We start from the raw sequence: 17,266 nt of genomic DNA on the forward strand, positions 1-17,266 counted from the left end.
ATGTTTAGCCTGTCCTCCCTGCAGTGTGTTGTAAAAACAAATAAAGAACACATAACAGCAGTGAAGCATTTTCTTTCCCACAGAACCCAGAGGACTCCTCATTTTTCAAGACCTCCATCCCCCAGTGTACTCTATGGCCCATCAAACAATTAATGGGGCTTTGTGTCTTTTCATAATTAAATTTTGCATAACCCACCCTGCTTTCAAATCCAATAAACCTCCAAACAAGGGGATTGCATACCAGTTTGCCTAAAGGGGACAGGTCTTGGCAAGACCATTATATAAGCATACAGGCATAAATCTTACAAAGCATTAGCACAGCAATCAGCAAAGGTCTGTCACAGGACTTAGACCAAACATAATGTAAAAATAAATCTGTAGGAAACTAGATTTACAAAAGGATAAAATAGCTGTCAAATTAGTTACATTGTCTCTCGTGGCAGCAATTAGCAACGTTTCAGCAGTGAAAGATTAAGTCACCACTGGAAGTAATTAACGCACTATTTCATTTAATAGACATGCACATAGAGTCCACAAGAACAAAAGTAAAAAGACTCAGGCCAACAGTAAACTAACGCTGGCAAACAGTGAAGTTACTTTAAATGTTATATTAGCAACACATTAGCCTCACACAACTAGCTAGTATAGTAGCTAGCTTGGTTAGCAGTAGCCTAAACGGACGCAGAAAATAAACTACTAGCACTAGCAGTAGTAGTTACATATCAACAATTACAAACTTGCTGTAAGAGTAACGTTACCTACAGATCCTTCTCCAATAAGGGCATTTGAGGGGTACGCTACATAAAAGATGCTCTGACAAATTTATGGGAGGTGGTGGGAGCGATGCCATTTTACTCTCTCTCTCTCTCTCTCTCTCTCTCTCTCTCTCTCTCTCTCTCTCTCTCTCTCTGCTTATGGAACTCTACCAGACCCATAGACTGGCCAGACCACAATTTCACAAGCAGTGACTGTCTCTGCAGTGCACCCTCATGTTTTCAAAAATCAAAATCACTGGCTTGCCTCAAATCACTATTTTATATCCCATATTATTATAATAATATAGGATATTATATATTATTACTATATTAGTATTTTGTATTTAAAGGTACATTGAGATAGCGCTGCGTACAGGTAGCGTGGCCGAGTGGTCTAAGGCGCTGGATTTAGGCTCCAGTCATTTCGATGGCGTGGGTTCGAATCCCACCGCTGCCATTACTTTTTTTTATTTCATTGATAGACTCTGAAGCATGCACATAAGTCAGCATACACTTAAAAACTTAGTTACGTGAACACACTATGCACATAGGCCTGTATGGTTCATTTCGCTGCTACAGAATACTACATGCCACAGGGAAAATCTTTGGCAGTGCAAGAGCACACTCTAGTGGCAGCCTGCAGCCTGCAGGTGCACAAAAATACCATGTTACTCAAAGTGGGCTGTGTTACACTTTAAATTTCATAGATCTGGATTTTCAACTAAAAATTATGCTTTTCATTAAAGTAGAGGACAGGTGAAACTGCATAGTACTTATTGTAGTTACTCATTGATAATGCTTTTATTTCTAAAAGTGTACAAAATCACTAATAAATTAAACTAAAGATGTGCAAATCACAAATATTTATCACAACACCTGGAAACGTATTTTAAATACAATCATTTAAAATTATAATATTTGTAGTACAAAGTTAGATTTTTTTTAATGAAATCATAACTTCAATCTGTAGATAAATCAATAACATTCACACAATTCAGTTTTCATCATTTGGAAATCAGACAGATATATACCAACATCAAGAAGCATATTTTATTGCATCTGGTGGGCTTCATTAATAAGTCACATGTGGTGAGAGTACACCATCAAACATTTAAATTCCAAACAAATTTGAAACAGCTTATTGTGCAGCTGTCCATCCAGTACTTTTCCAGTGAGTATAGTTTAGTTCTGACAGAATATGCAGGATAGCATCAGTAGCAGCAGGCTGAGACCCATCAGCAGCAGCAGCAGGAGGTGTTGAGGCTGCTGGGAGGTCCAGGAGAGGCTGAAAAGAGCCAAGCTGGAGCGAGGCTGTCTGGACTTCAGGTACTGCTCCACAGAGTCCGTCAGGCTGTAGGGCTTTGGACAGTAACCCAGCTCTTGACGGGCCTTGTCGATCTTGAAGGTGTGGCTCACAGCTATGCTCCTCACCTGCAGTGGAAGACATTTGTGTTATTTGTACAAATGTTTCATCAAGACAGGAATCATGTCTGCAAGCTCCTAAAGCTGTTGCAGAGAAGTCCAGGACAAGTCAAATGTCATACTGTCAGACCAATGGTTCAGATTAAACTCAATTTGGCAAACTTGGTTTTACAGCCTGAAAGCCTGTGACTGATAGATGCCTCTGGTTACGGCATCTTCTTACCCTTCTGGGATAAGGTGTGAAGTGAGAGAAGAGTTTAAACAGACACCAGTGAGACAAAAAGGGTTCCTAAAAGCTACATCCCATCTTATCTTGTCATCCTCCCACACAAGCCAGTTCTTCTTCGCTCATGACGTAAAACTGCTTCAATCAGCACACACCTTTTACAAAAGATCTCCTCTGTGTGACTCATGCCAGATTGTTTTGATCTACCTTTTTTTTTTTTAATCATTGTTGGACACACTGAGTCCTGCTCATCCTGTCGGACTTGACAATCATCCTGATTATATTTATCTCCCTCTGGTAGCTGTGCCTTTTTACTGCCTTTAATTTCCCCCCACTTGAGATGATTCAGTATTTAAAAGTAATTCACTGCCACAAGCATTACCGTCCTGAACTCATGACACAGTATGTAGTTTGTGATGTTGCTGATGTGGTAGTGATGTAGAGTGCCTTTTTATACAACGGTAAATATATTAAAAAATATACCTCCATCCCTAACCTGTCTGTGGTACTTTTGTTAGGATAAACAATTTCTTAAAACAGCTGAGCACAGCGAACGTTACTTATACAGGAGTAAAACATATGTGCATCTTCCTTCACGCGATGGCTTAACCTACAGCAAGAGTTGGCAGGACCATTTGAGCCCAGCCAGGAGGCTGTCCGACCCCACTCACCATAGCAACAGCCACTGTGCTGATGTCACCCACAGCAGTTTATGTTTTATTCACAGGACAATCATCGATCCCCGGGCCAGCAGCTGTCTGACAGAATGAGCTCCAGGTGCAGGCCCACGGGCTCAGCTTAGATTTCTGTCTCATCACACATTCATGAGGACTTTACAGGAGGCTCCTCAAGATGCATCATAAAGGTCTCCCCAGGCAGGATTATTGCAAACTGCCCTGATCCTGATACATATACATGTAGCAGATAGTATTAAAATGCTTCCAGTGACTATGGGAATTTTGGTATTTCATTACCTGCCAATTTTTGAATTCATTAAAGGCTCCCTTTGGTTTTCCATAATTTATACACAAGAGATAGCGTCAGACAAGGGAGGAGAGCAGGGGGGTTAATAGGAAAATACCCGGCCTAATGAAGTCTGTCTTCACTGTTGTGGGACATACTTAAAAAAGAATCTTCTCGTGACAGGTAACCTCCAACACACAAGACACATACTTTCAATTAGGGAGGGACAAATGCATTCATGTGTTTAAAACCTGCTCCAGAGTGTTACATTTTTATTTAGCTGACGCTTTTATCCAAAGCGACTTCAAGGTTAGTGCTTGTATAGCATTAGGAGCCACAGAATCTTACTGGAGACTCGTCCCAAAATCTCTGGCGGGAAGGCCAGTGTTCTTAACTACTGAGCTATCCTGCTGTGAAGGGTGCACTGTTCCTGGCAGTACCATTAAAAACGCTAAACCGGGTCAAGGTGTGGAGTGAAGGGAGCAAGCCCCTTTTTTAACTCCTGATGCTAAAAATCTGTTTCATATGTTGTCCCCCTATAGAGGAAATATAATAAAAAAGTGGGACATATCAGATATTAAACTGACAAGTACAGACTTTACACTTGATCTTAGCCAAAAGGCAGCAATGTGTTGTAATTTTCAAAACTACAGACCTGTCCTCATGATCCAAAATGCATCACACTCAGATCATTCAGATCATTCAGATCAGACAGATAGAGGAGCTTATATAAGGAAGTTGACTGGAGTCTGAGAGAAAAAAAAAAGTTTTAAAAGAAACAAAAGAGGCACAAAGAAGTATAATTACCTCACTTCTGGTAAAGAGGAGAGGCACTTCTATCACAGGTCTCAGAACTATATGCAAATATTCAACCAGGATGGCTGAAAATAGAAGAAAATATACAAAAGACAGTTGGGGTGAACTTGCAAAATGAAAATAAATAAAACAATATAAGGGATATCTCAAAGGTGTACAAATTTAAGAGAAAGAGAGGCGAGCTACCTGCTAAATAGACAAGTGAAACAGGCAGGTTTATCAACGGTCGGCAGTAGCCCAGCTTTTCAAACTGCAATGGTAACATGAAACAGACAGAAGCAAATTCTACTAAAGTTTTTACAAAATGCAATTCAATTAAACTGTGAAATATCCTTGAACGTTTCAAGAATAAGGCAGTTGCTTATTGTTGGTTTGGGTTCTTTCATGAGATTAGTTGACAATAACAAAAATATAGAATATGACCCGCTGTATTATTTAGAGTAACTCACCAAAGGTGTCAACCACTCAAACAGATTGACTGAAACTCCATCATTAATGAAATAGGCCTGTCCACTCTGCAAAACAACAGAAAACAATCAGGCATTACTGTATACATTATCTTTTAGAGCTGATCCCAGCTGACATTTGGCCAGAGGCTATGTACAACCGGGTCAATCACAGGGTTATTTAAACTGAGAACAGAAAGGTTGACTGTAGCAGGACTGGATGGACTAATCATCTTCAAATATAAACAATATTCAAGTCAGAAATAGGTTATTAACAATAATAAAGTAAGGTTTGAAGCTTTGTTGTAAATCATAATCTCTACACCCTACACGCTTCACTGTCATCTGTCGAATAAGGGTGAAAATGCCCCAAAAAGTTATCTAAAAAATAGATAAATACAAAAATAATATGGTAACCCTTCAGGCCTGTGTGGCTTTATTAGTCTGATCACATGTGTGTTGTCAGTTTGCCCTGACTCACAGCAACACAACTCCTCTGCAGTGTGAGAGCCTCGGCTGCCAGCGTGTGGGCCAGAACCAGGTTATTTACATGTACCCAGTTCATCCTGGCCCGGGGGTCACCAAACCTGAAACTGAACAGCCGGCGCTCCACATTCACCTGAGAGAGAGAGAGAGAGAGAGAGAGAGAGAGAGAGAGAGAGAGAGAGAGAGAGAGATGATTGTTAAACCTCTGGCATGCAAGCTTGAGAATTGAGAAGCAGGACTAAGAGGGGGCAAGCAGTCGGAACATGCTGGCAGGAGACTGGAAAGATGCAGGGGGTCACCTTGCGTCTATTTGTCTGAATAGTAAGATAACTGACAAACTGAGAAAACGAGTTTAAAGTGGTAATGTAGGGCTTTCACTCATGATCTCATTTATATCTGTGTGGACTATTAAACGTTTTTTGAAAGAAACTGAATTATTCATTCATTTATTTTTTGTGATTTACAGACAACCATAGACTCTGATTAAAAAATGGCACAAAAAACGAGATGTAAATAGACGGTATCATAGTTTTATTTCTATTGCTATCTGTGTGACATAAATAGTTGTTTTTACAACCCAGAACTATTCTATAATACTATTTTTTAATGATTAGATTACTGCATTTTTTTAAAAGGCACTTGTGTTATTTCCCATGTACTTTGGGTTGCTGGTAGCTTTATACTTTGTCAGATTGACAAAATTATTCAGACTTATAGCTGAGTTTGTCCTGAAAAAATGGATACCATGCATGTCGGGTAAAGACAGTTCAAAAGGTGAAACAAAACCAACAAATGATGCATAGAAAGTTGACACGAATAACCTAAATCATTTAGCAAAAATCAAATATAAACAGTTTTAATACAGCACTGTAATAAATTGAAACTAATGGCCGTATAGATATCATTACTTATTTTATGCTAATGATTTGGAACTATAATTATATACAATTTGTAGTTTTGGAGGCAAAACATGTCAAATTAACTCCATACTAGTAGATAAGATTAAAGGCAAACTACAATACACAGTGTATAAAACCCGTGTTGGACAGTAAACCTAGAACATAACCAATCACATCCAGCCCTCCAGCAGACTGTACTGCTGCCTCGTAGAGGACAGACTGGAAGAAAAGGCGACTGTAACTGGACACCCGGAGAGCTCTATCAATAATGTAAACACTTCAGGGAGAACACCTTCTGCCAGGGAGGCTTCAGCTACTGCAAGATGTATATTTTTTCCAGTGCCACCACAAAAAGAAATGAATCTTTATCATATGACAATATGTTTTATTAAGTCTCTCACCATCACTCTGTGGAGGTGTCTCCTCTCCTCTGGTCCGTAGATGCCACAGGGCCGCAGAACGCAGGTCCGAAGCCCGAGGCCTCCACCTTCAAGAGAGGATTTCAACTTTCACTGAATATATTCATGTATGTGTTTTTTTTAATATGATGCTACATATCGGACAAAGCTATATTAGGAGCAAACTTTGACAGTGGTTAGCATCAGTGCACTCATCATCATCACATGTGGTTTAAGTTTTTTTCTCATTGCCTCCTCATAAAGACAGCAGTGGAAACAAAAACTTAAACCACATCCTCCTGTAGAGATACATGAACTTTAACCCGCAGTATGTAATGAGACAGCTCTAAGCTTAATTGTATGTATAAAGTGATGGTCACTGATGGAATGTTGCGTTACACTGAAGGTAGTCTATATCGACGACGTTCCACTTCCGGGACTGCTCCGTTGCCGCCGGAAAATCCGCTGGATTTCACTCATTTAGGCCGGATATCCATTGCCTTGGGCTTCCTTTGTGTTGGCATTTTAAACTCTGGTCAATTTATGAGGACTATGGTTAACCTTTTCTCAGATCTCTGCAGGGTAAATCCTGACAGCTAGCTAGACTATCTGTCCAATCTGAGTTTTCGGTTGCACGACTAAAACAACTTTTAAACGTACACGTTCCACCAAAACAAGTTCCTTACGAGCCTATTTTGCAGCGGCACCACGGCTTTTCTCCGGTGCTTAGCACCGCCCAAGACGATTGTGATTGGTTTAAAGAAATGTCAATAAACCAGAGCACGTTTTCCTCCCATCCCGGAATACTGTGTGGAGTAGCCAGACTCTCCTCCAGCGCGCTTTGAAGAAGGTTCTGGCGAAGCAAGACTACACTGAAGGATGAAATGGGATGCTTCACACCTGTTAATGGAAGCAACAGCAGTGGAACTTGAAACCCATTATAGATATTAGAAAATTGTAAAATAGTCATGTGACTGCTGCACTACAAACTGGCACTGTCCTGTCCAGCTCTAAATTTAAACTGGGGTCACTGGTATTGTACAGGATTGCACACTGAGTTTCCAAGGCAACCATTCAGCACTTCAGTTTTTCTCTTTCACATTTTTACACAGAAACCAAAAGCTACATTTGCAATTTCCTCTAATTGCACCCTTTTCATGTCATGCTGTGATTAAGATGTCATTGCACACAATGATCATTTCACACCTGTCAAGGAGCATCCGTTGGCTGAGAGGACCATCTGCTCTGCAATCGCTTTGGTTCTGGAGTAGTGGTCGATGTGCTGGAACAGAAAGAAAGAAGCATACTGAAAATGTATTATTGTTGGCAAATGTGTGGGACATTTATAAGTGGTCTTTTGTTGTGTTCTTCATTTTAGGTTTTGGTGATACATTGGTAGATAGGACATTTATAGAAATGTATGGGTAACATTTCAATTGACATAAAAGTAGTACTCAGATCTTTTATTTAAGTAAAAGAACCATAGTGTAAAAATACTCCGTTACAAGTAAAAGTCCTGCATTCAAAATGCATTAGCATGAAATGTAATTAGCCCATTATAGAATAATGTATATAATATAGTATATTAAATTATTGGATTATAAATAGTGATGCATTAATGTGTTCACTTTAATGTCATTTCAACTGATTATTAGGTAGATTACAGTCATCTATAATACTACCTCATAATGTATCTGTTGATTATGTTTGGAATTAACTAAAGTTATTAAGTAAATGTAGTGGAATAAAAAGTACAATATTTCCAGTGACAAAAAAGCATAAAGTGTAAATATTACAGTATATAGTGTTATATAAATGCATTATAAAATGGAAACACTCAAGTAAAGCACAAGTACTTCATTGCACTTACGTACAGTACTTGGGTAGAAGTACTTAGTTACATTCCACCACCGCAATAATAAGTTTGATAAATTAGTTGTTTTTTTACTCACTACGTTGGGGGGCACATACGGCACTGAGACCTCATCACCCTCCTCAATTGGTTTCCCAGCAAACACCACATTGATGGTACTGGTGTACACAAGCCTGGGGATGCTCCTCTCCTTACACACTGAAAGAAAGCAGTGTGTCAAGTTCCCTTTTATGATGACTTGTAAGTATCTACAGATTTCAAATTATATTCAGAACACATCAAATGTATTTATCACAGTGTATGTGGGATTATGACAAATAAGATAATTTTTACGAGAATCCTTACCGTTTATGACATTATTGGTCCCTTCAACATTGACTGACTCAACCTGCTCTTTCCTCAGCTGGCAGACAAATAGAATAATAATGATGAGGTTAATACATCTCTTATTTTCACCTCCTGTGTCTTTCTATGCTGTAAGCAGCTTATGTACACCTCAGATTGGGTTATTGCATGATTACAGAAATCCTAATCAGCATTGTTTTGTCATCATGTTGGGAAGTACTATGCAACGTGAAAAAAGTAGTATAAAGCCTTTTGTGGCTCCATCTTTTCAATATGATAGACTGCCTCAAGTGATGTCACTTGAGTCAGCGTCAGTTGGGGATGAAGACTACAAGTTTGAAAATGAAATAAATCTGGAGGTGTGGAGTTAGAAAGAAGTGAGACTTATGTAGCCCTACATTAGCCACTACTAGCATAGTCTATATCAACGACGTTTCATTTATGGGATAGTTCCGGTGGCTTAAAACTCAGTATAGGCTAAAGGGATTTTCTGAAACGCCAATGGAGTGAATGAATGGGAAACTCACTTCCGAACCGGAACTGTAAAAAAAGTGGGCGGTCACTTTAAAAGGCTCGTTCGAGATCAGCCAGGCCTGCGCAGAATAGATCACCGCGATTGTCGCCCAATGAATGCCGGTTAGATTTGTGTTTGACTTGATTCCAACTTGCTCTGATGTCATGCACACATGGGCAACAGATCCAACATAGGGCAACATAGAGCAACATAGAGCCACGCGCCACAGTTGCTCTTCGCCGACTGCAAGACCTAGGGCATGATGGGAAATGCCTGGCTCTCAGCTGATCTAAGAGCTGATTGGCTCAGCATTGACTCAACAATATAACGTTTGCTATACATTTTTTATTGTTGTTGAATTGAAGAGATTTAGATTGATATTTGTATGATTTGAAGATTCATTCTGTTGATCTAATACATGTTGTGTGGCTGATAGTGACATTTAATAGTCATAGAGACTAAATACATTCAGATTACAGATCATCTACAGTCTGTTGTTATTAACATTAGCAACAGTAGAGTATTTAACAGGCTACTCTGTCATAATCAAAACAATTGGAGGCTGCGTACAGACTAATATACGGGTCTGATAACATTTAATAAATTGGAATCGGACCGGTGTTTCTGGAACTTCCTGTACAGACTGCGGGCTGCTTGAAATGGCTGGAAACTGTCCGACTTGGCCGCAGCTTTTCATCACCGCCCATCCACTTTACAGGCGAGGCACAGCTCATTTTGTGAGCCTATTGTTTGCGTACAAGTTGCATTGTGGGTAATGTAGGCGCAAGTATTTGACAAGGAAGAAAAATGTGTGGAATAAAAAAGTGTGGATGTTAAAAAGGACTGCAATGCTAAATCGGTGGAGTGCTCTTCTATATGTAAGAAGAGAACAACAGTGGCTCTTATTTATTCATAAACCTCTACTAAATAGACCAACATTGTATGCATCTTCACTTCTCACAATGGTGACTGGTACTTATTAAACTTGTTCTGCAGATTGGCTACAGCTGCTGATTCCTGCAATAAATATTGAGTTTGGAAAGTGTCATTAAAGCCTCCTGTTATCCTCAAATGTACTTCTTCATCAACATATGTTATCATTGGGTTCATTTTGACCCCAGCAATTTAAAACTCCAGAAGATTAGTGTAATTAAAATGATTACTCAACATTATGTGCCAGGTACTTTGTCTCTTTGTTGACTAGCTTGAATGTGGTCAAATTGACCCCAAGGCTAATAGAAGGGTTAATGACTTAAAAAGGACTTTGAGGCTTAGGGAACTCATTTACTATAAGTACATAAGTAATTAATTCATTGATTAAGTAAAAAGCATTCAATAGTGCTCAATGTGTCTTTCTGAGTGAAAATAAATGTTGAATGAATGCTCTTCACCATTCCATGAACACCGTCCCTACATACAGTCTCTGTTTCTCTGACCTTTGTTTGACTGATTAAGTGCTGAAAAGACGCTAAAGACGATATGAAGGGAAGTCACCTGTTCTGGTCCAGACATGCCGTAAGACGCTGTGTGGAATATACAGTCGACCCCTTCACACACCTTATAGAGGGAAGAATAGTCCCGGATGTCACTCTGTAAGAAAGAAGGAAGAAATATTACCCTTAATTAATTAATGCCAGCTCTGAGGACACTAGTCTAATTAACCCATTCACATGCACACACGATGGCAGCAGGCTACCATGCAACGTACTGGCCATCGAGAGCAATTTGGGGTTAAGTGTCTTGCCCAAGGACACTTCGACATGTGGACTGCCAACCCTGCGATTAGTGACAGAGTATGTGTGAGTCCATATCTATCCTATGAAAGGACAGTTGTAATTAAGGTAAGTGTGCCGTGAGGCCTGCAGGTGAAACCTGAATCATGTCTCCACCCTCTCTGACCCAGTCAGCAGCTGGCGCTCTGAGGCTGATCACTCACCTGTGTCTGTTTCCAGCTAGCATGCAGACTTACCACAGAGACACACTGACGTTGGCTGAAGCAAGGAGATACTACTGTTAATATTTAAGTCTGCGCGGAGCAGTATAATTTGTGTAAGTAAGTCCTGTAATATATAGCCCAAACTAAAGCTAGAAGTAAAACATCCTGGAGGATGCCGGTCTTTACTGCAAAAGAGCAGACTGACATTGAAAATTATTTGCAGGGAAAGATTAAAAAAACAAAAAATCTGCCCACAAGGGCGTATAATTGACCTCCATCTAAATAATATAAAACAAATTTGCATTAAATACATATGTTATGACAAGACACAATTATAAACCATTTTTGCGATTAAAGTCCTTTGAAAATTTACTCTGTAGGACTTTAAGCAAGATGTAATGTGTATTTAGTTTTTAGTTTGCTCATTGAAAATGTATTTACATTTTTGTCAGATTCTGTTCCTTTTCACAAACTATGCGATGGTGAATGTAATTCATATTCCTGCCATATTCTGCATCATTCTGAGTGGTAGTTCACAAGAAGAGGATTTCATAAGCTTACTGGTTCTTTAAAGTCCCACATTCAGCAATGAAACCATTTGGCACATATTAGGCCTTTAATATGAGGTCCATTTATTGACAGCTCTTTGTCACAGTGTCGCAAAGGGCCTAACATATCTATGCTAAAAATGTAAAAGAAATAGCAGTGAAGGGACAGTATTATTGGGCAAAATGCCATAAATTAAGAAAATGGTTCCACAGCTGTATGGCTGAATAATCATTGCCAGTTGTTAGTGTTGGGTGTCCTGCTATCAGAGCATTGGCTGGAAAGCCATTTTTGTATTCAGGGCAGAGTTATTACGTAAAATGCAGGGAAATTGGAAAAATAGAGAACTATTAATCGGTATAATAGCAGGACAACAACATCAGAACAAGCAGAACAAATATCTTCTTCACAGAGACTATCTCTCAATTGTCCCATACCTGATAGAAGATCGCTCCATCAGGGATATCACAGAGAGGCTTGTTAATGTCCACAAGGATCACCGACATCCCCTGACTGGCCAGTTCTCTCCCTAGCCTGAACCCAAAGTATCCCCCTCCTCCTGTCACCACCACCTTCCCTGTGGAGGCGCGTCGTGCCAGTGCTGCCTCCTCTCCCAGTCTGGAGACCACACACTCTGGGTTGCTGTAGCTGGCTGCCACGGCTCCACTTACCCTGTAGCGGGTGGCCACGGCCGGGCTGGAGGCCACGGCCGGGGCCGGGTGGTTGAGCCATGGCTGGTGGGGGAAGTTGCGCATGTGGTGCCCGCTGGCCTGCAGGCGACAAAGGGGTACACTGTGGCAGGGAAGCTGCTTCATCTGGCAGAGAGAGCCTCCAGTCTCACTCATGTTGGGACCGCACAGCTCCATAGATGTCCTGATGACGAAAAAGACAACACTAAAAAGTTCTGGTGGTTGATTAACCAGTAGCGCACTGCCATAAGTCCATGAGGCAACTGTCCGATTACTCCACTTTTTAATTGTGATATTTTGTGATTACATTCTGAATCTGCCCCGTTCTCAGGTAAATATAGTAGTAGGCCTACAATGTCCTTCTCTGATATAGAAGTACACTGTAAGTCAGTAGTAGGTTATACAGTGGAGTTGCATATTAAGTGGTTTGGGGTCCTTCTGTAAGTCATTTTGGGGTACAATTTGGTTTTGGAGAATTATACAAGCAGCAATAGAGTAGAGCAGAGTTTAGATTCTCTGCCCGAGCCCGAGCCCTCCAACTCGGAATTGTAGTTGAGAACGTCAGTTATAACGGCCCACGTATTAAAAAATTGTCGGGTTTAAATCGGGCTCGGGCTCATAATTATAGTTAATGTGTCGGGCCGGGCCGGGCTCGGACGCAACGTGCACGGGCTCGGGTAGGGTCGGGCTTGATTTTTTGGGCAAGATCTAAGCTCTATACCACAGGCCAAGCAATCGGCCCATTTCAAACAGGCCCATTTTCAACGGGCACTTTACTAGTAAACACAATAACCTAATAACCTGATGGACACTTTGCATAAGGGCCAACAACTTATCAATGACACCCTCACGAAGAAATTAAGAATGAATGCATGTATGTTACAATATTCACCAGTAAGCTAAAAGTGTATTACTCTACATTGTAAGGTCTGAGTTAGTAGGCTAATATACAAATCCTATAACTTCACGCCAACTATTAAGCAAAACCTCTTCTGTATTTTTCTCCAAAACGAATCAGCTAATTAGACATTTAGCTGGATTCAAAGTGATGAATAAGTAGTTAGATTAGATTGATTAGTAGGCTACACTTTAAACTTTCCTAATACTCAAATTAATTAACTTACCTTAACATTCCTTTCGATCTCTCACATCCATACCTGTGCCCGTTAGCTGATGGAATAATTCAGTCTATAGGATTCCTGCCCTTTCCTCTCGTGGTGGCTCCTGACGCGACCCATTTCATCCCCTGTACCTTCACCTGAGGAGGACCCTCCTACCGTAATGTCTGGATACAGGACGCAGCGCGCAGCCCCGTGGCAGTGAGGATCGTGTTTCCAGCTCCTATACCATCAGGTGGACGAGCAGCAACCTTCCATGCCCCTTATTAAGTGCCCAAGTACCTTTAATGTGGTTCCCTTTAACTTCACATTAAAGTGAAACAACCAGCTTAACCCCACAGATTCAATACAGTTGGCAGTCAACAAAAGTAGAGACAAGGATTGCTCCCAAGAGTAGGCCAGGCTACAAGATTTATTTTTTAAGGCTAGCCTATATAAAAAAGAAACAAGTTTAAACAAGTAGGCCTAACGTCAGGTAAAATAGACATGCTGCAACGGTGAGGGGAAGGAGTGTTGTGGTAGAAGGGCAGAACTAGCTTCTACAACCTTGCCAAACCCTACCCCCGAGGTGAACATCACCGTAAAGACTGAAAGGCGACCGAGCACCTGCAATGATCAAAGATAAGGAAAGGTAGGCTAAGAAATATGTAAAGTCGGGGACTATGTGTAAAGTCGGGGCTGCCTCTAATGAATATTTGAATTATCAATTGGTCAGATTGTTATTTTCTCGATTAACTGATCAAATTGACTGGCTGTTCTAGAAAATATCAGTAAATAGTGAAACATGTCTATCTCTAGTTCCCATAGCCCATTGTGATGTATCTAAACGTCTTGTTTTGTCCAGTAGCCCCACACCTGAAGAGTTCAGTTAAGACAAAAGCAACAAAAAATTACATTTAAGAAGCTGGGAGTTTTTTGGCCTTATTGCTTGAAAATGATTTGAGCATTTAAAGGTGCAGTAAGCGATGCTGCGCAAAGAATGTTGATATTTGAACTCAACTGCCAAACAAATACAACCGCCCCCCTTCAGAAGCTCCGTCCCCCAGATTCAGGGACAGATATGTGTGCATCACGTAAGAGCAAGTCGACACAAATCTAACCGGCATGCATGCATTGGGCAGCGGCCGATGATCGATTCTGCGCAGGCCTGGCTCATCTCAAATGAACCTAACTGCTGGCCTAAGTGTATTAGATTAACATCACTTACTGTACCTTTAATCCATTATCAAAATTAATTTTCTAATTGGACTAATTGAATCAGCTCTAATGTAAATGCATTAAATCTGCTAATAAGCTAAATGTGTGTGAGTCAGAATTTTACAAACAGCCTACTGTGCAGCAGTGGAAACCAACATCAAGTCCAATGTTGCAAATCTGCCCTTTGGGAGAAAAGAATACTACTGTAGAAAATCAAGGGTCTTGATCTTCAGTCCTGGTCCAAAGACCACAGTGCACTTTGACTTTGACTCTAGATTAAGAGACATAAGAATAAGAATCCCACAGAAATGAGCAATGGGCAGCAGGAGGCGCCAGACAACAGCATTTGACTAAACCATGAGCCCCAAACACTGCAGAATACCTTAAAGGTCAAACATGGTTTTGTTCTCTCTAATTACAGCTCAGATAATTCACAGTCAGTGTACCATAATGAGTTGAAAAACTGATGCTGGATCAGTTGCTCCTGGTTGTCTGCTGTCCTCTGGTTCTGTAGTTTCTCAGAAATATGGACAAATGTAGTGGATATTGGATAGTGGATAGGCTATTGATAAAATCCACTTTCTTAAGGATGTAAGTTTATGTACAAAATCAATAACACAGAGACAGAATTACATGCTCCAAAATCCAGTGAAACCTTCACTGGGTGTTTCATGGCAGATAAATTGAAAATACTAGGAGTGATGAATTAAGTGGAGGAAGTGTGTGTTGAATACTTGACAGCTGAGAGCAGGTGAAGGAGAGATATTGAGTGAGAAATTACAACGAAAAGCCCTCAAAGGCAGACATCCTCTCCCCCAAAACACTTTGCATACCTACATTCACACTGGGTGACAGGGCCTCAGTCCCATGTGGGTGTAAGGTTTTTTGGGGTAAAGGAGCCATCCTTTTTCACACAGTGTCATGCTGAAAAGCAACCTGCCAGAAAGAGAGAAAACAGTACATCTGACTGACACCAAAGACAAACTAAAAATGTGTTCTTGAGAGAGGGGGAGCTTAAAAAAATGTGACAAAATAACTTTACACAGTAATAAATGGTCTAACGCCCAGTGCCACGCTGTCACAGGCAATGAAAATGCCACATAATTATGTCATCAAATAATATCATACTTGTTAAGTGTGTTTAAACTGTTATAAACTGTGTTTAAAATGTATTTTGATGTTGGCAGGTATATTTCTTGCTGAAATGAGCAATTGAAGTGGATTGTAAGAAGCATTTTAAGAAGCGGGAGAAGCTTTAAGGTCACACTCCTGAAAAAAGGCAGCCTGAGGAGCTAATGCACTGAGAGGATTTTAAGCTAAATCAATTAGTTTTACTTGATATATAACCTCTCCGAAATCCCTTGTGTGATAAAGTGGGACACATAGAAAAATTAAGTTGCAGTAAGAGGAGGATGAGAGGCAAAGCAGTGGAGGAATTTTATTTATCCAAGTAAGCGATACTGAAACAAGAGTCTACAGCCATGCAAAAGGCCCTGTGAAGCTGAACTATAGCTAATTGCTAATGCTAGCGTGCTAACATGTTCACAATGACAATGCTAACATGCTAATGTTAAGAAGGTGTAATGTTTAGCATGTTCACCATTTCAGCTTACCATGTTAGCAGCAACATTGGCTAGTTAGCACTAAACACATAATACATAATACATGTTTTGGTAGATATTTGGTCATTAACCAAAGTATTGGACAAACTGAAGTTTTGACCTGATTACTAATAAAAAATGAATGAGTACATTGTGAGGGGGCATGAATGTGTGTTGCCTACATTTTATGGCAATCTATACATCCATAGTTGTTGAAACACTTCACTCAAACCACTTAATGTGAACTTTACGATGGTGCTAGAGGAAAAGTCAGAGGGTTGCAAATCATTAAGATTCAGACAGAATTAGCTTTCAGCTCCAGACTGAGAAGGAATGGGTGACGGTCATCCTACATTATTTCATGGCAATCCATCCAATAGTTGTTGACATATTTCAGTCACGACCAAAGTGGTGGACCGGCCGACTGATATTTGCATTTACTCTGCTCATTTAAGAGACACAAGGGATAGGCGTGAAAGATAGCTAAAGAGGGGCTATGATTTGCAGGAAATATAAATGTCAGTAGTGACTATTATTTTTCCAAAAGAGAAAGGTAGTGGGGGGTAGTGGGACGTTTGATACAGGAACACTGATTCACTGATTAAACCCTGACTGTTAATTAAACCCTTTCCAAAAACGGGTTGTTTATTTAATAAATAAAAAAAGTGCAGCATAAGGGCTGTCTGCACTGCAGAAATGAAACAGGAGAAAAGAGAGGACAGAAAAGTAAGTGTTCCTCAGTGACCTTCAGTCAACCTTAACACAGGAGAGGAAATTACAATCAGCCACCAGACCAACTCTTGACCGTGGGTGATGGGCAGCCAGCCAGAAATCACTTTCTGAAAATTCTCTGAAAGCATACTCAGTACTCAACAAGTATAGCCTACTTTAGTACACTAGAGTTGCATTCATTAAAACCACTTCAGTTATTGTAATAAAAGTTGTACTTACTAAGATGAAGTCTGATAAATTGTCTCAAGTGATGTCACTTGAGTCAACATCAACTGAGGGGACTACAAGTTTGAAAATGACAAAA

General features: G+C 40.2%; 1 protein-coding gene, 1 non-coding gene and 1 pseudogene across 2 annotated transcripts; 1 reads left to right on the plus strand and 2 right to left on the minus strand.

Moving 5' to 3' along the window:
• Positions 1 to 1,130: 1,130 nt before the first annotated feature.
• trnal-uag (transfer RNA leucine (anticodon UAG)) lies at positions 1,131 to 1,212 on the plus strand. Its single transcript has one exon. It is a non-coding gene; the product is annotated as a tRNA-Leu (tRNA).
• Positions 1,213 to 1,920: 708 nt separating this feature from the next.
• sdr42e2 (short chain dehydrogenase/reductase family 42E, member 2) lies at positions 1,921 to 13,446 on the minus strand. The gene is made up of 12 exons (XM_078269455.1): positions 13,439 to 13,446; positions 12,063 to 12,519; positions 10,638 to 10,733; positions 8,630 to 8,687; positions 8,364 to 8,482; positions 7,618 to 7,693; positions 6,415 to 6,500; positions 5,110 to 5,247; positions 4,632 to 4,697; positions 4,369 to 4,432; positions 4,174 to 4,247; positions 1,921 to 2,186 (listed from the first exon to the last, which is right to left on the minus strand). Exons 1-12 carry the CDS (start codon positions 13,444 to 13,446, stop codon positions 1,938 to 1,940), a joined length of 1,491 nt encoding a protein of 496 aa, XP_078125581.1. The 3' UTR covers positions 1,921 to 1,937.
• On the minus strand, positions 3,781 to 4,000 carry LOC144530849 (U2 spliceosomal RNA; annotated as a pseudogene).
• Positions 13,447 to 17,266: the final 3,820 nt, after the last annotated feature.

The sequence above is a fragment of the Sander vitreus genome, chromosome 15 (assembly GCF_031162955.1).
Source record: "Sander vitreus isolate 19-12246 chromosome 15, sanVit1, whole genome shotgun sequence".
In the NCBI taxonomy this organism is placed as follows: domain Eukaryota; kingdom Metazoa; phylum Chordata; class Actinopteri; order Perciformes; family Percidae; genus Sander; species Sander vitreus.